Raw genomic sequence first — 19,894 nt, 5'->3', positions numbered from 1 at the left:
TCTCTGCTTGCAAGGCCCAACTAGCCTCATACGTATATGTATTTTAGCATTAAAAAACTCTATTTCCTGCAATATCTTGGAAAATTTTCATTAGAGAGTCCTTGACTGCCTTGCTTGTGTGAGGAACAGGAAGGGATGAGAGCTGGTCGGCGGGGAGCTGAGAGTAGGCAGGACGGGGCTCTGTCAGATCAGTGATGAGCTGGGCAGTGGCGATGTCTTCCTTTCCGTTTCACTGCAAGTGCGCTTGGCAGGTCATACCTGCTCTCTCGTTTACCGCACCCCCACCCCTATCCAGGCAGAAGTCAAGACTACCATTTTCAGAAAAGGAATTAAAGGCCTGAAAAGCTCAGATGCCAGGTCTGAGTGCTCCCTGGGCAAAGAGTCTCACCCACATATGTCTGGTCTCAAAGGCAGGACCCCTTCTAGGCTCATTAAGAGGTGAGTGGCCTTTTGTGGGCCAGCCTGTGCCCAAGTCTCCAGTTTTAGCATTGTGTCTATGATACAGCTGAAGTTTGGGGCACCCTAGTGTCAGCACCATTTCTTCCTAAGTTGGGGAAGTCCTGCTTCTCATAGTAGGAAAAACTTCATGGGAACTTCCTACTTAACTTGGTCCCATCTAGTGGCCAACTGAAAGAGTGCAATGGAATCACTGGACATTGCTAGCAGGTGCAAAGCGTGACATTAAGGAGGGGATATGAAATGAAGCGGGATAAAAGATGGGCTGAAATCATAATAACTTGTGTCCATGGAATTTATAAGATGCACATTTAAAACATGCAAAACCTATAATTCCAGTTTCATTTATAATATTTATACTTATTAACAGTTGCTGGTGGGAAAAATACCTTATCCAACCAATCATCTTTTAACTGATAAACCGTATTTGATGATAATATGATTAAGATGTAGATTTAATATATATCATAGAATTAATAGAATATAAATAATATATGTACAATATAAGCCCAAAGCTTGCAGACATGCTTAATAGTGAAAAATGTTATAAATTTGAAAATGCTACAGAGCTTATCCCCTCACGGGTAGGGTGGACACTTTTAGATCACCATACTGCCATATCAAAAAAAAAAAAAAAAAGAAAACTGGATTAAATATATATAAGTATTTTTCCCATCTGTCATAACTAAACATACGCTAAAACATGATGTGCTTTCTGGAGACTTTCTGATCACAGGGAAACATCAAGAGTGCCATTTGAGCAACTCTCAGACCACAAACACAAATGCGGGAGGATCCCCAGGCCATCTCATGAGAATACAGATTTTAACAACCTCTCCCACCCTGTCTCCTCTGGGATTCAAGTAATGGCAAAAACCCAAGGTAGGATTCTTTGGTAATTGATGCTCCTTTGTAGGGAGCTGGCTGAAAGGCAGGAAGAAAGTCTTGTCACTGTGAGCCCATCCGTCTATAACTTGAGTGTGATTCGCCAAACACACTCAAATTAGTTTTCAAACATTTTGGGTTTGGCAAACTGTATCTTGCTAAGCCCCCTTTCCCGACATTTTTATACCCCTGTGGATTACAAGGAAAATTTAATATATATGTTTCTGATTCAATTCAGCTTAACTCAGCACAGTTGTTAGTGAGAGCCACTTTGTGTCCAAGAATCTTCCAGAACTCTTTTATAAGCCCCTTAGACAACTTTCCTTCCAACCAGGAAGCATGTTTTTTTTGGAGTAAATTGAACTCAAACCCCCAAATAATTCAAATTTTGTCAAAAACTTAGAATCCCTGAATTTCTAAGAGGGTTAGCTTTACAAACAAATCTTCATGTCACTAAGGAAATCTGGTGGGGGGTACTCAGAAGTGTGAGCATTATAAATGAGATGCAATGATTACATACAGTGATATTTCATGTGCTTTAAAACCAAAGTCTGAATTCTTGCTGCCTGGATCCAGTGCTGGCCTGGCCAAGAAGCTTCCAGTTCTGGGTGGCCCAGGACACAGCTTCCTGAGTGTTGGCGCCTTCCTCAGCAGGCTGGATGGTGCAGCCCCAACAGTTAACACCCATGGTCATCATAGAATTGTGGGCTACCTGCCCAACCCCATGAGTACCTTTGTACCAAAAGGATTCTCTTCCCTAGGTAGGACCCCACCATTCAATTTAGGCAATTAAAGCTGATAAATCAACAAGCTAGCTTCATTTATTCTATCCCAGGATTAGTTTTGTCTTTGTAAAAAATTTTACTATAAACCTGAGCACAGAATGTTCAGAGAATTTGATCAAAGCCAAAAAAGTACAGATGGTGATAAGATTTTTTTTTTAATGTGCTGCACTTCCTATACAAACATGACATAATGATTCCAGTTGAGTTTAGAAGTTTGTTTTTCTAGCCATGGTAATGGGGCATGGTTTAAATAGTCAACTGTATCACTTAGTAATGAGGTTCAGCCACATGTAACAGAAAGCCCACATAGCAAGCTTAAGTCAAACAGGGATTTACCCTTTGTTCACATGCAAGAAATCCAAAAAAGGAAATCCAGACTATAAACCTAATTCCAAGGTCCTCAAGGACTTGGGCTTTTGGCTCTTCCTGTTTGCCTGCTTCACTCTCCTTATCAGACAGCTTCCATTCTCAGCATTACTTTATGGTCACAAGGTGACTGCTGGAGCCCCAACCCTCATGCCTATGTTCTAGGCAGCAGAAAGAAGAGTCTCTCAGATGACTCAGTCCCCTTTAATGACCTTCTTTAGATGCCCAAACCAAAACTTTTGGTTTATATTTAATTAACTACTTCTGTCTGCCAGAGAGGCTGGAAAATATGTATTATCAAAGCATATTACTGCCCTCAATAATATAAAAGTTCCACCAGCAAGAAAGAATTGGGCATCAACCAGTTGTCTCTACCTTACCTGTCATGCTCTCTCCTGCCCTTGTCACAACTCTTAATCATGGAAGTTACTGGTAGAAGGAGGACAAGGGAGAAAATTCTGGCAGCCACGAACTGTCAGGCTGGGTGCATGAGACCTAATCATGTCCTGACCCACAAAGATTCTGATGTGTCTTCTTTGCTTTGAGGTACTTAGTTCTGTGCTTCTGCCTGGTCTAAAACTGATCTATCCAAGATCATTATTGGGTCTGAAGACCTTCCCTCAAGGCCAGAAAGGACTAGAGGGGCTAAAGGGGTTGGGTGACACCTGGCCCATCTTCCTCAGGCCTCTGGTGTCATCACTGATGAAGTCTCGCAGGAAAGCAGATGTGTTTGTGTGATTCCTGAGGAGAAAATAATGTGGTAGCATGGGGATCTTGAGTTACAGGGAGCCTGAAAGGCAGGTAGCCCCCTACTCAAGTTTGAGCAACACTGAACAATCCACATCATTGACACTAGTGGGGAGGTACTTGCAGTAAAGCCTTCCCTCATCTCAGGGGCCCTCGTCAGCCCATTTTCTTAGCCAACAAAACTGAAGTGAGGTCACCTGCACTATGGGCCACACTTCTTCCCTCCTGTAGATAACCACCTTTGCCCAAGGAGCGGGGCTTTCACTGAAAGGCTTCCACACACTGAGGTCCCAGAGCCCGACACGGACTCCTGGCTGCTGCATGAGGTAAGTGGCCTCTGTGGGAGGCAGCTCTGCATTGGCTACCAGTGCTGGGGGTGCTGAGGGCCGTCGGAAGGGCCCTCAGTGAGGCTTAGGAACCAGACTTGAAACGAGGTAAAACAAAACGGGGTTCCTTTACCCTCATTCTCATTATGAATTTATTTGCTACAGATTCCAATATCTCGCACAAGTTTTACGTGTTTGAAACTGAATTAAGATGAGCTTTTGGAGGGGATGGGACATCTAACAAATTTTATCTCAGTCTTTTCTCTTTATTCATGCTAATTTTTATGAAATATTCATCAAGCAAGCAGGCCCTCAGTATGAGATGTCCTGGACTTAGATAATTTGAGATTCCAAAAAGCCAAGCAGCGGACAGCAAGCAGCACCTCAGAACTGAATACAAAATACAAATACTATTTTATTTTTACAACGAAATCACAGCAGAGTGACTGCTGACCAGGGACCTTGGTGGAAGCCAGAGAGAAGCCAGGGGGACTTGCTAACAAAGCCTACTGAGAGGAATCAATCTCCAGGAAGAATAGGAAAATGAGGAGCCGGCATGTACACAGCACTTTACATATTATAAAGCACCATTTTTCTTGCTCAAGCTTCCCTAAACACTGTACAGTAAGAAGGTTATTTTACAGAAAAAAAGAAACCAAAGCTCAGAGTAAAGTGTACAAGCCAGGGGCGCACAGCTGGAATCGAGGTCAGGGTTGTGGTCTGAGGCCTTAGACGTTCAGACAATCCCCCTGCTGCCCAGACATCCAGCGGCTGACTGTGGGAGGAAATGGTCCTTCCTCCTTTCCTGGCACCTGTGGTCACCTCTTCTGAGGCGAGGGGCTAAGGGCTTGATTTCTATGCAAGGCACGCCTGGAGGGGTGCTGCTAGTATTTGCAACTGTACCTCACTGTGCTCTCTGCCGCCCCAGTGACACGGGGCCCTAGGGACAGGTGTCGCCCTTGATGAAAGAAGGGTGCGGAAGGAAGGTGATAGAAATCCCTCCCCGCCACCCACCCACACACATCTGGCCCTGGTTCCTCCACTGCAGATGCCGTCTCAGGCAAGTATCTGCATGCTCCTGTTTACTCACCTGTAAAATGGGGAGAAGAGCATTTGCTTTCATCCTTCCCACTGAGTGGCAAGACAGGAGAGCAGAGGGAGCCTGCTGGTCTCAACAAGTCTCAAGCCAGGCCCATCCTCCTGACCTGGGAGCCGCCTGCTGTGGCTGAATACCCCACACCCATCCTAAGCTCCCAGGATCACGTGGGTGGATGTCAACAGGATGAGCCCCAGGGGAGGTGGTTGGTCCCCAAGGCCAGATGCTGCCCATCAGGCAGGTCTGCAGGCCCTCCTGGGCCCCGGCACCCAAATGCTGGGCTCAGCATCCAGGTAGAGACCCCGGCATGAGACACTGCCCACAGGTTTCCAGGAGGACTGAGTGGGGGCCACGAGGACAGGGAGCCAAGGGACTGGCAGGAGCAGCTAAGAAAAGAGACAGAATTGCTCTGGGACTCATCAGTGTCAGGAAGCCCAGCATTAAGGACAGACTCAGTACATCAGTGAGTCGGCTCAGGGCACCCATCGTCCCCTTTCCCTGCCTCACGTGTTCATTCTAGGCTACAAGAGTACAGGAACCTTTCATCCCCAGAAGGCAGGTGGTCTGATGACAATTTTGGGAAAGTTTAGAAGCTTACTCCACTATCCCGAACACTCAGCAGCACTGCAGTGATAAAGGAGAGAGGGGACACAGATGCCACTGGGAGCCCCAAAACAAACAGAAGGAACCTCAGGACAGTGAGGAGTGTCCCCATGGTGTGTCACTGGAGATTACTCACAGAAGGAAATGGACTGAGGGGCTGAGGCTTCTGGGGATGAAACCACTGCTTTTGTCCCCCAGATCGTGCCCCACATCATCCTTCCAGAAACTTGAGGGAAGACATGGCAGGAGAAGCCGCTTCCACCTCTCAGATGGGACCTGGAGCAAGCCTCCTCTGGCACCGATGGGTCCTCTGAAGAGAGCTGGCAAGTTGAGCAACCTATGGGACAAGCGCTTCCACTCAAAACAAAGCTGCAAAGATCTCATGTGCTTTCTCTCTCTCTCTCTCTCTTTTTCATTTTTTAAAATTGAAATATAATGTATGCATTAAAAAAAATCAAAATGGTTGCATCCCAGGGCCTCAGGCTGGAGGCCCGCTGTGCGGCCACGAAGGTCAGAGGCCAGGCGGCCTGGGACGCCACAGCGCGGGGCAGGAAGGGCCAAAGGCTTTTCCCTCACAGTCTGCCCCTCGGTGTGCGACGCCCAGGGCCCGGGAGCTTCCAGCGCTGGGGGTGCTGAGGGCCCTCAGAAGGGCCCTCAGTGAGGCTTAGGAACCAGACTTATGAGGTAAAACAAAATGGGGTTCCGAGTGCGGCACGGCGGGCGTCGGTCCCGCAAGCCAGGCTCCGGCGGCGCCCGGACTCCAGGCCGAGGCACGTGGGCGACGGCGCGGGGCCGCCGCGCTGGGTCCCCGACGCGGGGCGCGGGGTGAGGCCCCCAGCGGGCCGGCCGGAGGGCGCGCCCTTCCGAGGCGCGAGCGGAGCGCCGAGCGGCGGCCGGCCGGGGGCGGCAGGTGCCACGGACGGACTCGCTCGACCTCGGCGAGGCCGCCGGGGCCGCGGCCCGAGCCCCCGCTCCCCGTCCCGGGACTTCCGGGGCCCGGCGGAGCTCCGGGGCGCTCCTCCAAGGGCGGCCTCCGGGGCGGGGAGCGCGCGGCGCGGTGGCCGGGCCGGGGGTGGCCGGGCTCCCGCAGGGGCGGCTGGCGGGGTGGGGTGAGGCGGGCCGGCCCCCTCCCCGCCCGCCCGCCCGCCCTTCCTCCCGTCCTGCAGCCAATTAGACAACCCCCTCGGGCGGGAGGCGTGGGGCGCTCCATAAAGCGGCGCGGAGCTGTCACCCTGCGAGCAGGCTGCGCACCGCCCAGGCCGGAGCAGGCGCCGAGGACTCGGGCGCCGCGGGCCGGGGAGCGCCGAGGAGCCATGGCCAACACCAACGGGGCTGTGGAGAACGGGCAGCCGGACAGGAAGGCGCCCGCCCTGCCGCGCCCCGTCCGCAACCTGGAGGTCCAGTTCACCAAGGTGAGACGGGCCCGCGTCCCACCCGACGGCAGCCTGGCTCTGCGCTGGGCTGCCCGGCCGGGCCGGGGGCGTGGACGAGGGGCCCGCAGGCCGGGAGCCCCGCCGCTGCGCTCGGAGCGTGCGGGGGCCTGGGGCGGCGGAGTCCGCCCGGCGCTTCTGGGACCCGAGCCTCTGCGCCGGGCCCGGCCCTCCTGAAGCCGCGTTCAGCGTTGGACATCCCGGGCGGAAGCCCGCGTCCCACCCGCGTCCGCCGCGCACCCCGAAAGGGACCCCGAGATCAGCACCCCCAGACGGACTCTCCGGCGCAGAACCCGGGCGAGGGAGGCTCTGCAGCGGCCGCGCGGTGCCAGGCTGCGGCTGCTGCGGCCCCGACGTGCCCTTGCAGGCCCGTTTTGAAGGCGAGCGGTGGGCCGCGGGGACCGGCGCGGTGGTCTCCCCGCAGACCCTGAGGCGAGGTCTCCGGGGCTGAAGGGGTCGGGCTTCCGGGTGATCAGAGGGTGCCTGAAAACGCTGAGAGCCGCTCTGCGAGGTCAGGCTGCCCTGGGAAGCGTCCGGAAACGTCAGCGGGAGCAAGCGGAGAGAAGGGCACCTCCTGTGCTTAGCTCAGCTCTTCCCAGCTTACCAGCGGAGCCAGGGCTAGCGGGAAGGTGTCCGGAGCCCCAAGACCCTGGTCTTGGCAGATCAGGGTCTCGGATCTGGGCCTGGGAGGCCGCGGGTTGCAGGGCTCCATCATGTCGCGGAGTCCCGCAGCTCGCGGTCCTTTCTGCGCCGCGGGGCGGGCAGGCTGGAGCACCGCGAAGCGGCGGGATCACCTGCTTGGGGCAGAGAGGAAGATGGCGAGGCCTGAGCTGGGCACAGTTGGCGGCCCCGCGCCCAGCGCGGAGCTAGTCCTCTACAGTACAGGGACGCCTCGAGGCTGTTTGGAAGCTACTGGACTGGGTCTGGGGGCATTTCAGGGACGCAGGCCAAAAGTCACGGTGGGCTTCACTTTCCTCAAGTTTATCTCCTGTTATTTATGCGTCTTATCCATTGCTACCACCCGCCACCCCGACTTCAGCTGACACAGCACTTAGAAAATTCCTCCATCAATTTGCTTTCAAAAGTAGCAATTATGTGTCTCAAATAGTTTTAATCAAGCAGAGAAAGTTGCAGGCCACTATGTGTGGCCTTCAGATTTTGATCTCTTGGCACGTATGGTCGGCTGGACCTCTGATCACATGACATTAAAAGTAACTGTTTCCAGAGGGCTCTGTAATCAACGGAGACAATCCGATGGAGACCATTTTTAATGCAGTTTCATAAGCAGGAGCAGCTTCAGAGTGCAAATTCCGGGAACAGTGAAAATAGTGCCTAAATGTTTTTAGCCCCTATCACTGTTGGTTGTCACCTGTCGTAGGTGGTGGTGGCATTTTGTTTTTCTTTTATAGAAACCAAAAACTATATATATTGTTTTCCTGTTCCTTTTTACCTTTTATAGTCCTATCAGAGCAATGTTGCCACATATAGAAAGTTGCCTCTTTGTCTGCAATTCTTTCTAGCCCTTTGCAAGCGTAGATGCAGCCCTTACTTAGAGAGGTGGATCTTAGCACATTCACAGAGTGACCAATCAGTCTTTGTTGTCCGGCTGGGTGTCCGTCTTTTTAGTGGAATAGAACTGGGTTGTGACTAAGGCTCAGGGGACGGCATGAGATGGAGGGGGTTGGAAAGCCAGATCCTTAGCGGCTTCCGGTGATGAAGACTGGGGAAGCCCACAGGTTCAGGTTCAGGTTCAGGCCCCTGAACCCTCTTTCCTGCTGGAGCCTCACTGTCCCCGCTCCAGGCCCACCTCACAGAGGCCTCCTCCCAGCACTTGTGGGGTTGGGGTGCCAGGATGGCTGTGACTGAGGGTGGGAGCCCAGGCAAGCAATGCTTGCAGAGACTCTGGCTGCAGAGGCAGCTCCCATTGTGAGGAAAGAAATGTAGAAACAGAGCTATAGAGTTGAGGCCCTCCTGGCTGTGGAGCGTGTGAGCGGTAACGGTCTGTCGTTTTTCAAACCCAACTCCTGGTGCTTCTTGCTAACGGAAGACATGCAGGAAATGGTGGGTCTGGGCCCCAGCCTTGGGGGGCCACATCCCAGGGTAAGTCCAGTCTCTGTAAGGATGAAGCGCCTTTGTTTGTTTGCATGTTTTTACACTGGGCTCTGTTCTGTGATTTTGGGGAGGGGAGGGTCCCCTAGAAGCCCAACATAGGTCTCAGAGGGTAGCAGACCCTTTTCACTTCAGAGGGCCCCTGACTTTCCTTAACAATTCTTACAGTAGCAGAAAATTTTTTTAAAGATTTGCTGGCTCAATAAAATGCTGGTTTTTAATGTTTGTTTTTTATGAAAAGTAAAATTCCCTCAAATCTCCTTTTCTGAAAACAATGCTTTTGAGTAGAGCTGGGGTCCAGTGGAAGTTCTGTAAGCGCCGACTGTAGAACTCTCTTGTGTAACCACTACCCTCACCTCTCTGGGGCACCTGACTGCAACCACGGCTGTGGTTTTCCAACTCAGTCTGGATAGGATGCCATTCCATTCCTCCAGTAAAATGTGAATCCCATCCACTCAGTGTAACGTAGTTTTATTCCTCTGAAAGTTTTGTTTCTTACCAGTTCACAAGTCAAGGAAAACACGTTTTTTAGACCCATTTTCCTGATTTGGGGTTCAAAACAAGAAAGCCAGCATAATTGGTAGGCCACATTCACCGATCCCTTCCTCATTTGTGTTTATGTTTTCTTTTAGCGCAGAGTAAAATCAACAGTAGAAACCACTTACAAGATTGCTTAGTAATGTAGTATAAAGCAAAAAATTTTGCTAAATTAGAAACATTGTGATGGGAAAATATGAGTAAAGTTAAGCAGCCTGAATTTTATTTTTTTTAAGTTGCTGGTTAGAAAGGACTATGGATCAATGTCACAAACAACCGAGTAATTATTTTTTTGGAGGAACATGCTTGAAGCTGAAGTATAACAGACATCTGATCATTGCAATGTGTTTTTATCCCCTTATTTATATTCTCCTCTACTACCTTCTCATTTTCCTTCCCCCTTGGAATTGATATCAGAAAGGTCCTAGAATCAGCAGATTTCACTGACAGTCTCTATTATCTAACCCACGAAATTTCATCTTCCGACAAATGGGCCTCTCTTCCTGGCTGCACTTTCTTCCCCGCACTAACTTAACCCCTCTGCTCTACTTATTAATTTCTCACTGTTACCGAGTGATTGCTTGCTGGATGGCAAAAGTGAACTCTCGGATTTGGTTTCAGCTGGAAGAATAAGCCTGTAATTGTAGCCTGGCCTTTCCCACATGCTTCCCTGGGGGCCTGGCCTCAGGTTGAAGGCACTGAGCTTCCAGAAGCAGGATGGGCACGTCCCACAGTTGAAGGCCACTGTCAGCCTGGACCGCACACGGGGAGGCAGGGACACTCTGCTCACCTGCCCAGCCAGGGTTGGCCCTCTGTGTTTTGTCCCCGCCACTCTCAAATTCCCCTGCTTTCCAGGGAGAGTTATCAAAAAAGCGCCCTAGTGGCTTCCCAGAGAAGTCTTCCTTTCCCGTGAGCTTTGGAGTTTTTATAGGACAGCTGAGGAAGAGAACATAGTCAGGTCACATGCTGGATAAATCGGCCACCCTCTCACCCGTCTTTACTGGGGAACTGGGTATTCCAAATGAACGAAATTCACAGTCGTGGAAATTAACCTTGTAGTCACAGTCATGGAAATTAGCCCTGTAGTGATGCAGTTCTCCCTTGAAGTGAATCAAAGATGAGCATATAGATACATAGAATAAATGGATATAGAGACATGCATATAAATGTATGTGTATAAACATGAATATAGATATGGAGGCTTCCCTGGTGGCTCAGTGGTAAAGAATCCACCTGCTAATGTAGGAGACATAAGAGTCTCAGGTTCAATCCCTGAGTCAGAGAAGATCCGCTGGAGGAGGGCATGGCAACCCACTCTAGTATTCTTGCTTGGAGAATCCCATGGAGAGAGGAGCCTGGAGGGCTACAGTCCATGGCGTCACAAAGAGTCGGACATGACTGAGCAACTTAGCATGTACATAGAAATCGAAATGGAATCTGATGAGCTAGTTCTGTATTTAGAAATTGTTGATGACATTTTACTCGATGGAAATGCTTCTAAAGCATTTTAGCCACGTTCACGACTGGGATCTCTCTGATGCCATGATGGGCTCTGATCACGAGGTGGTCCCTAAAGGGTACAACCAGAGACTGGCCTGTCACTGGATGGCCAGGACCTCCATTCTGTCAGAAAATGATTTGTATGGTATCTGTCACCTCAGTTCCTAGTTCTTTCCCCCAAATCCTCTCTTTTAATATTTTTTAAGAACTTAGGGTAAGTTAAGAGTAAATAGTACACATATTTCAATGCATAGACCATGAAATTCTTTTTAGTTTGTTCATAATGTCTTTTTTTAAATGTCTCTATTCTTGGCTTTGTTCTAGATAACTGGGTCTCAGAACTAAGTGATTTTTGTGAGTTGATTCTTTAGTTCTGGATGTAAGTAGTTATTTGCAACATATGTTAATATAACCCGAACATTTCCTAACCCAGATATTTATCTTGCTATTCCAACACTGGCTTTTATTAAAGCCCAACATGAAAATAGACATTTTAAAGAGAATGGGAGATGGCACGGATGTGCATTAATGAGGGCTAAAGGGTTATAGTGAAATCCTTTTATAAATCCAGTTCCTTGGCGGATCCAGCTGGGGGTTGCTGCAGGAAGGAGGGAGAAGGGAACGCTCACTGCTGACATACTCTTAAGGGGCAGGCAGATTGCTTGGCACTGTGTGTGTGTGTGTGTGTGTGTGTGTGTGTGTGTGTTCGTCCCCTGAACTTGATGAGTGTGTAAAATTTAACTCATGCCCTTTTTGTAACTCTTTTATTCTTCTGTGACTCCATCTTATTGTCTAAAAACATTTTAGAAAAAATTCTAAATTACTTCAGTTTTATTTTGACAATTTGTAGTTCTCTGGAAATGTATTAAAAGTCAGGAGACTTGGATTCTGTTGATAATTCTTAGTGTGCTCCTAGTTGGGTGTGTGACTATCACCTCCCTTCCAGGTCTCACCTGTAAAACGGCAGATGGGCATGTTGGCGGGAGGGAAAGAAAAGATGTGACCTAAGGTCCTCAGCATGTTGGAATTATATGATTTTGATTTAAGCCTAATGCATTACAATTTCCTTTCCTGGTTAGATATTCATCAACAATGAATGGAACGAATCCAAGAGTGGAAAAAAGTTTGCCACGTATAACCCTTCAACTCTAGAGAAAATATGTGAAGTAGAAGAAGGAGATAAGGTGGGTGCCCTCCCCCTGGCCCAGTAATTCAATTACAGATCACTAGAGGATAAGGAAGTGCTTCAGCTTAGCTGTAAGACAGAGCTGGCCCACACTAAGGTTGAACCTAAGCAAGCTGCTTCGTAGACACATGGCCCAGAATGGGATCAATTAGGGACCCTGTGCTATAGAGTCCTTCTCCTTTGATAGATGTTTTTCCATCTGTGAGGATGACTTCAGCCATCCTTATCACGTGGCTAAAGGAAAGGTTTTTATCAATGATTTGAACCTGGCAGCTTTAAAGAATCTTTCCTAAAAGCATTTCCGACTGGCTGGTGTGTTTCACCAAATGCAACATTCTGGCAGGAGACACTTTGAAAAAAAAAGACTTGAAGGAGAAAAGACTTGCTAAGTCATGCAGAAGTAATAATGTTATGCAATTGCCAGATTTTTTTTTCTAACAGAAATTTAAATGATTGTGTAAAGCTATAGCCTATAACCCTATCTGATAGTGCAGTGCGGCTTATCACCCTATAGTGATAAGCTATATTTTATATATATATATATAATATTAATTATATTATATATATATAAAGCTAAGAGACTCCTAGATATGTCCTTGATACATTTCAAACCATAAAATATCTTTTGAATATGTGTCACTGGGGAAAAGGTTGAAAGTACAGCTTTTGTAAGTGTGAATGACATGTATAAAATAGGCTTGAATTTGATTCTAGCAGCAGGATTTTTGTGACGGTGTGCCATGCCCTGTGTTTCCACTTGTTCAGACCCTCCCGTGTGCAGCACCCCATGAAAAGCTCTGTGTCTATAATACTGGCACCGAGGAGCTTGTGTGAAGACATCAGGGTGCAGGGGTGGGACACGGTGCTGAGCAGGTCTCCCAGGTGTAGTACACATCGGACAGGGAGCAGTGAGATCCCTGCCGCGGACTCTGGCTCATCCCATGGTCTGAGTGACTATTCCAAGCAGCAGAAGTCAGAGGCTTCCCCATCTCTGCAGCTGGAGGATTCCTGGCCTCCACCCCAGAGCCTGGGACAAGGAATTCAAAGTCCTAATATCTCCCTTGCCAAACCTTCTACTCCCCCCCAAGCCCATTTTGGATAAACAGAATCTGGGTGGAGTGTCCCTCTTGACTGGTGCTGGGTGTCCACTGCTGGCTGCATCTCCCTAAGGAAGAGAGGCTCAGAGGGATCTGGGGGGTGAGCCCCTGATCATTATCACCAAAGCCTCAAACCTCATTTTCTTGAGCATAGGAATGGATGTCAGGGAATTCCCTGGCAGTCCAGTGGCTAGGACTCTGAGCTTCCACTGCAGGGAATGCAGGTTCAATTCCCAGCGGGGAACTAAGGTTTGCAGGCCACATGATGTGGCCAAGCAATATTAAAAAAAATAAAAATTTTGAAAGAATGGGTGACATTACTCTAAATAGCTCTCATTCTTTCCTAGTAGAGAAGATTTGATTGTAATTCTTCTATCAGTGCCCAGAAGATCCAGTTCTTTGTCTATAAAATGATCACAGCTCCCAGGGGATAGCTGGTAGTGTTGTTTAGCTGCTGAATCACGTCCAGCTCTTTTGTGACCCATGCTCCTCAGTCCATGGGATTTCCAGGCAAGAATACTAGAGTGGGTTACTATTGCCTTTTCCAGGGGATCTTTCCAACCCAGGGATTGAAATCGCATCTCCTGAATTTTGGGCAGAGCCACCAGGGAAGCCCCAGGGGACAGGAGAAGTGAGACTAAAGGGAGAAGTCCCTGATATGGACTTTTTCAATATGGTCAGTTCTGAGATCCGGAGGAGGATTCTTGCCCCCGTTCTTGGACCGCGTGTGGTTCTCAGCTGGAGTAAAGTGCCAAGACAGATATTTCCCACCTCAATGATGAGCTGTGGGAGTGTGTTTGTGTCCAAACTTAGGTAGCAAGTAGATGCTCTTTTCCTACGTAGGTCAGCAAAGAAAATAATTACAGTCAGTGGTCTTATGACTATTTCAGATACTTTGTACAATCAGAAGGAAAGTTAATCCTTGACACTTGTAGAAAACTTGAAAGACTTAAAGAAAAAACAAAATCCCTTAGAAGTCCCTGACCATTGAAGTGATTGGAAACCTGGCGACTGCTCTGAGCTGCCCGCCCACCTCGGTCCCCTGTGCCCGGATGGAGGCCGGACTCTGCAGTTCCTGGACAGCCGAGTCCTCCGCGAAAGGTGACACGCTCTCTCGGTTGTTTGGCCTTGCAGCCTGACGTGGACAAGGCGGTGGAGGCCGCACAAGCCGCCTTCCAGAGGGGCTCCCCGTGGCGCCGGCTGGACGCCCCGAGCCGTGGCCGGCTGCTGCAGCAGCTGGCGGACCTGGTGGAGAGGGACCGCGCCATCCTGGCGGTGAGTACCCGCGACCCGCGCGGGGAGGGGGCGTGGCCGCTGGCACCCCGGGCCGCCCCTTCCGGGTGGGGAGGGACCGCGCCGTCCTGGCGGTGAGCACCCGGGAGGAGCTGCGGGGAGGGGGCGTGGCCGCTGCCCCCTCCCCCGAGCCTGCCCCTTCCCGGTGGGGAGGACCGCGCCGTCCTGGCGGTGAGCACCCGGGACGCGCCGCGGGGAGGGGTCGTGGCCCGCTGGCCCCCGGGGCCGCCCCTTCCCGCGCAAGAGATAGGACCTGGGTGCGGGTAGGGAGAGGTTGGGCTGCGCTGTCTTTTGAGGCGCGGCTCTCCAGCCCCGGGCCGGCGTCCGCACCCCCGGACTCAGACGATCCGTTCTGAAGTCAGACTTTTGCTCCTGCCGCTGTCTTCTCTGCCTGAGGAAGTTCGGCTTCTAGTGGCTCCCAGATGCTCACAGACAGCCGGGCTAGGCCGTACCTTGGTACTACCTGCATACTTAGGAGCTTAACTAGTTTTCTTATATCAACTCCTTTCCAAACTGAAATTTAACCTCATCCTAAGGGACAATGTCCATGAAATTACAGGTGTAACGTGCTGGTGTGGTTTTTCTAATACTTATTAAAATAAATGCCACCCCTTAACACAGAAAAAGTGTCCATATGTAGCTTAAAACTCACCCACCTCACCCTTGAAATGGGTAGTGGTGAGTGTGTGTGGAGGGATGGTGAGGGTGGGATAACTTAGCTACAGGAAACTTCAGAGTGTAAAAGACCTAGGTTCGAACTCCAGCTCTGCCGCTTATCAGCTGTGTGACTTTGGATAAGTTGCTCAGCCTCCCTGAGTGTATGTCTCTTCACAGAGAATATCACTATTAATGATATCTGAGTGTTGTGAGAATGATCCACTTAAAATCCTTTGCAGTCCCCTGGGCTGCTATCATGAGATGGGCTGTGAAGACATTTAGGAGTTGCAAGTGCAGAATTTTGGAGAAGAATTTTGGCAACCCACTCCAGTATTCTTGCCTAGAGAATCCCGTGGACAGAGGAGCCTGGTGGGCTGCTGTCCATAGGGTCACACAGAGTCAGACACGACTGAAGCGACTTAGCATGCATGCATGCATTGGAGAAGGTAATGGCAACCCACTCCAGTGTTCTTGCCTGGAGAATCCCAGGGATGGAGGATCCTGGTGGGCTGTGGTCTGTGGGGTCGCACAGAGTCGGACACGACTGAAGTGACTTAGCAGTAGCAGCAGTGCAGAATTTACTGGGATTCTCAGCCCTTCCTTTGTTCTTGTGGTGGGTGATTGATTGAAGGAGGTCCTGGGGCCCTGGCACCCTCTCCTTTCCCGCCCGCATGCACAACTCTCATAGCTTAGACTCCCATGTAACACTTGTCCCAGAACTGGAGGCCCAGTTAGTAGAAAAGGAAACCTCCTTTTTGGCCTCTGATTTGGAAAGACGGTTCTTTCCTGTCTTGATTTGATGTTGGGAATGAGTGGTCAGGTGGATACCCGCGTGGAGGTCAGCGCCAGCAAGGATGCTGAGATTCCCTTGGCCCTGCGTGTGTGTCATGGATGGAGGCTGGAGAAACTCCATTTCGGGTGCTGCTCTGGGGTGTGTTGCCCTGCGGGTGTGTCCACACACACGGAGAGACCTGCAACTTCCTTCCTCTGCCCCAGCTGGCCAGCCTGCAGTGGCGGGGGGGGGGGCAGGGAGAGATCCCGCCAGGGTCAGTGTCTCTCTCCACAGAGCCTCTGGTTCTTCCTGCAGCAAAAGCCAGTCTCAACTCTCAAGCTGCCAAACTGGCTTCTTCAAAAACATTTCTGTTTTCCCTTAGCATGAGCTCATCTGTCTGCAATGTCCGTGAGGACTCAGAGCAGGCGGGAGAGGATATGCCTGGTACCCTCCCCTCCCTGTCCTTAAGTGTCAGTATCATCTTGGGGCATGGTGGCTGCAAGGCACCCCCCCCCTTCACCTTCAGCCCTCTTGGCTGTCCTGGAAGACTGCTGTGAGTACACGTGGAGCAGGGTGCCTCTGCCATCGAGACTCACTGCCCACGAGAAGTAAGGTCCAGCTCTTCACCGCATCGTGGAAAGGGCAAGAGGGTGACCGGCAAATACAGTTTTTAGAACCCAGACCACATCAAGGGAAAGCACGCCCTTGAGAGGGTTTTCCTGCCTTCTCCTGCAAAAATGCCTCTTCCGTCATGTTCCCTTGCCAGCTTGGTGGCTGACGGAGCTGGGCCTGAATACTTCGTGTTCAGTGTTTGGAGACCGTGGGCAGATCCAGCGGCCCCTGTGCTTTCTTCCTCACCGCAGCACCTGGACCCAGGCTCTGATGTTCAGATGCTCATCTCAGGAGCCTCCAAAAAGGAGCTGTCATTGTTTGCTCTCGTCTCAAGCAGAGCCCCACTTCAGAGCCCTTCATTTAAAGCCTCAGCACTAGGGCATCATGGGCACATCCCCACTGCACTTTCCCTTCATTCTTTAGTATTTAAGGGTTCTCATGTGTTGCTTTCTCAAAAGGTATATGTTTCTCCTAAAATGTTAAAAAGAAATTTAGAAGCAGCTATGGTTCTCTCATGGTCCAGCCACGATAATTGTTGAAAAGTCCCAGCGACTAGCTAACTCTTGATCTCTCAGCTTCATGTCTGTGTAATCACCTGAAAATCGTTTTTGATTTTTGATTTTTTCTTTTAAAGAGCTTCCTTTCTAAAGTTATCATGACCCAGTTTTGCTTGGAAAGATGCCATGACACCAACCTGGCAAATTCCTGTTATCATGAGAGTAAGCAAACATGACTAAGTTAGTAATAAGAATAGTCAGTGCTTGTTGAATACTCACTCTGTCCCAGGCTTGTTGCAGGCACTTGATCTGTAATGTTTATCATCCTGTTTCAAAGATAAGAATCCTGTGGCCCAGAGAGGTTAGGTCATCTGTCCTAGTTTACCCAGCCAGAGGGTGAGCCAGCACTGGAGCTGGGCAGTGGCTCAGGCCCCGTGTGTCCCCTCAAAGCTCTGCCCAGCCCTTGCCTTTTTTCCCATCCCAGAAAAGGGCCAAGAGTAAGCTCCAGGTTCTGCTGATAGATGACCAGATGCTGTGTGGAGCAGCTGGGCCCTGGAGAATTTGGCATTATTTACAATTGTTGACAGTTCCCCCTGGGAAAAGAAAAGTTCCAACTTGGAATGTAAATCAATAGGAGCCAAAGGTACAGTGTACTGGCTGTCACATTGACCTGACTGGGTCCCTGAGCAGCTTCCACCAGGGCTGAGACACACCCCAGATGCAGACCAGCCCTGTCATCTCTAGCAACACACACTCCTGTCTCCTCACTGTCCCCAGATGAGGATTGCCAGCCACCTGTCTGGCCCCAAAAGGGAAAATGATGACAATTGTCACAGCTCTTTTTATCATCATTTGAACAGTGGATGTGACGGGTACCACGGGTAGACGCTGCTGTTAGTGCTTTATGTATGGGACCCCTCTAACCCACACAGTACTCCTGTAAGGTAGATACCATTATTAGTATTGTTTTACAGATGAGGGAACTGAGGCAGGATGAAATTTAGGGGTTTGCCACGGCCGCTCATCTAAGAAAGGGTTGCCTCCTGTTCGGAGAATGCTTGGTTCATTCCTGAAGCGAAGATAAAGTGGCCCCAGCCACTCACTTGGCCATCCTACATGCTTTCCAGGTGCAAAAGTCCAGGGCAGTAGCCTGAAGAGCATCACTGCCCTGATGGAAGTCAGAAGCCCCAGATTCAGTGCTGGCCACCCACCTAACCTCCTGATAACACAAACGGGTCCTGGGCTCTGTTAGCCTTGGCGTCTGCACCTTGAAGCGGGAGCAGAGCCGTCCGTCTCAGAGACGAGGCGTCTGCGCCTGCGCACGGGAGGCGCCCCTCTCTCTTTTTGTAAACTGGCACCTCGCCCCAGTGACCTGCCGACCAGAATCCTGCCCTGGGCTCTGTGTCAGGGTGGCCACTTCCTGCAGCCACAGATGATGAGGTGCGGCTGCAGCCCTGGGCTCAACTGGGGCTGCTTGTCTGAGGGACACAGGAGTTCTCTTCAGCCTGGTTGGAAACAGAAAAGAATCAGTACCATTGAGTGACTGCGTGCGCACCTGGGGAGCAGTCACCCCTCACCACCCAGGGCGAGCCTGCTCACCTCCCAGCCCGCAGCACAGAGGGGCAGCCCCGCGCAGGACTGGCGGAGTCGCGCGTCTGTGCTGCTTGTCGACCCTTTGCACAGCTGTGCTGCTCCACAAGGCCGAGAAGAGAGAACCCGGCTCCCCTTCTCCTTTGTTAAAGGACCTAGCCCCCTTCCCAGCCAACCTGAAGCCGGCACACCTTCTGCGAGCTTCCTGGAGCTCGCAGACTCACGTGGCCAATGGCGCTCCCGAAGGACAACAGAAGGCTGTGCTAGAGCGTATTTGTTCCCTCCCAGAGAGGCGCCAGACCAGCCACGTGCCGTCCTTCGTGCCACCCGTGGCCATGCTCTGGCCGATCCCCCAGGCTGAGGTGTTTTGAAAGGAAAGCAGTCCTCGACAGCCTGGGACAGGTCTCATCTTGAACGTGCTGTCTTGCTTTCCCAGACTGGCGTGGCTGGGAGGTCCTGAAGGCTGCACTCCAGGACCCTGCTCTCCCCGCCTGCCCTGTCTTTACCAATCGGATGGTGAAACGGAAAACCATGTCTTAAAAACATGTCCTCTTATGATTGCAGACCCTGGAAACGATGGACACAGGGAAGCCGTTCCTTCACGCCTTTTTCATCGACCTGGAAGGCTGTATCAAAACCCTTCGATACTTTGCTGGGTGGGCAGACAAAATACAAGGCAGGACCATCCCCACAGGTGAGCCAGCTCAGGACTCCCGGCTGCGTCCGGGCATTCTTGGGGGCCATGTCTTCTTTCTCCTTCAAGCAGCCTCTCCAGAGCTCCCTCTGGTTTCTCTCCAGAGCATCCTCCCCACGCTGCCTGGCAAAAGAAACGGCACTGTGCCAATTCCTCCTCTAAAGAATTTTGCTTTTGAAATTGAGTTAAAAATCACTTTTTTATGAAACAGATAGAACTTAGAGTTGAGGATTTGGTGGGCGTCTGGGTTTCTTTCTTGTCTTTTTAACTACTTAGGATTCCTAAGCTAGTTTCACGAGAGCATGTCTTCTCTGTTTAATCTCTCTTCCAGATGACAACGTCGTGTGTTTCACCAGGCACGAGCCCGTTGGTGTGTGCGGGGCCATCACTCCTGTGAGTGTGCCAGCTTTTCTCGCTAGATCTGTAGATCCCACTCCACTGCACTGCGGTCTTTGGAACCGGTCTCTAATGGGTTTTGCTTTGACTGCACGGCACTAACGGAGCATTGCAGTGTGGCATGGTCCTTGATGCTTGGGGGCCGAGATGGATCCAACCCCATTCCTGCTCTCAAGGGGCCAATTCCAGGAATGCAGCAGAAGACACATGGACTCCAACCAGAGGGGTCAGGAATGGTCAGCTCCCTTTGGGCAGTAGGC

General features: G+C 50.6%; 1 protein-coding gene across 1 annotated transcript in view; it reads left to right on the top strand.

Moving 5' to 3' along the window:
- The first annotated feature begins 6,427 nt into the window (after positions 1-6,427).
- Positions 6,428-19,894, top strand: part of ALDH1A3 (aldehyde dehydrogenase 1 family member A3) — a 38,459-nt gene continuing 24,992 nt past the window's right edge. The window contains exons 1-5 of the mRNA XM_043922095.1: positions 6,428-6,676; positions 11,920-12,024; positions 14,258-14,398; positions 19,109-19,238; positions 19,570-19,631. Coding sequence (XP_043778030.1) covers positions 6,578-6,676; positions 11,920-12,024; positions 14,258-14,398; positions 19,109-19,238; positions 19,570-19,631 — 537 coding nt within the window. The 5' untranslated portion in view covers positions 6,428-6,577. The remainder of the gene's footprint in view (positions 6,677-11,919; positions 12,025-14,257; positions 14,399-19,108; positions 19,239-19,569; positions 19,632-19,894) is intronic.

The sequence above is a fragment of the Cervus elaphus genome, chromosome 13, assembly GCF_910594005.1.
Source record: "Cervus elaphus chromosome 13, mCerEla1.1, whole genome shotgun sequence".
NCBI classification, from domain to species: domain Eukaryota; kingdom Metazoa; phylum Chordata; class Mammalia; order Artiodactyla; family Cervidae; genus Cervus; species Cervus elaphus.
This window is presented reverse-complemented; position numbering and strand designations above follow the sequence as displayed.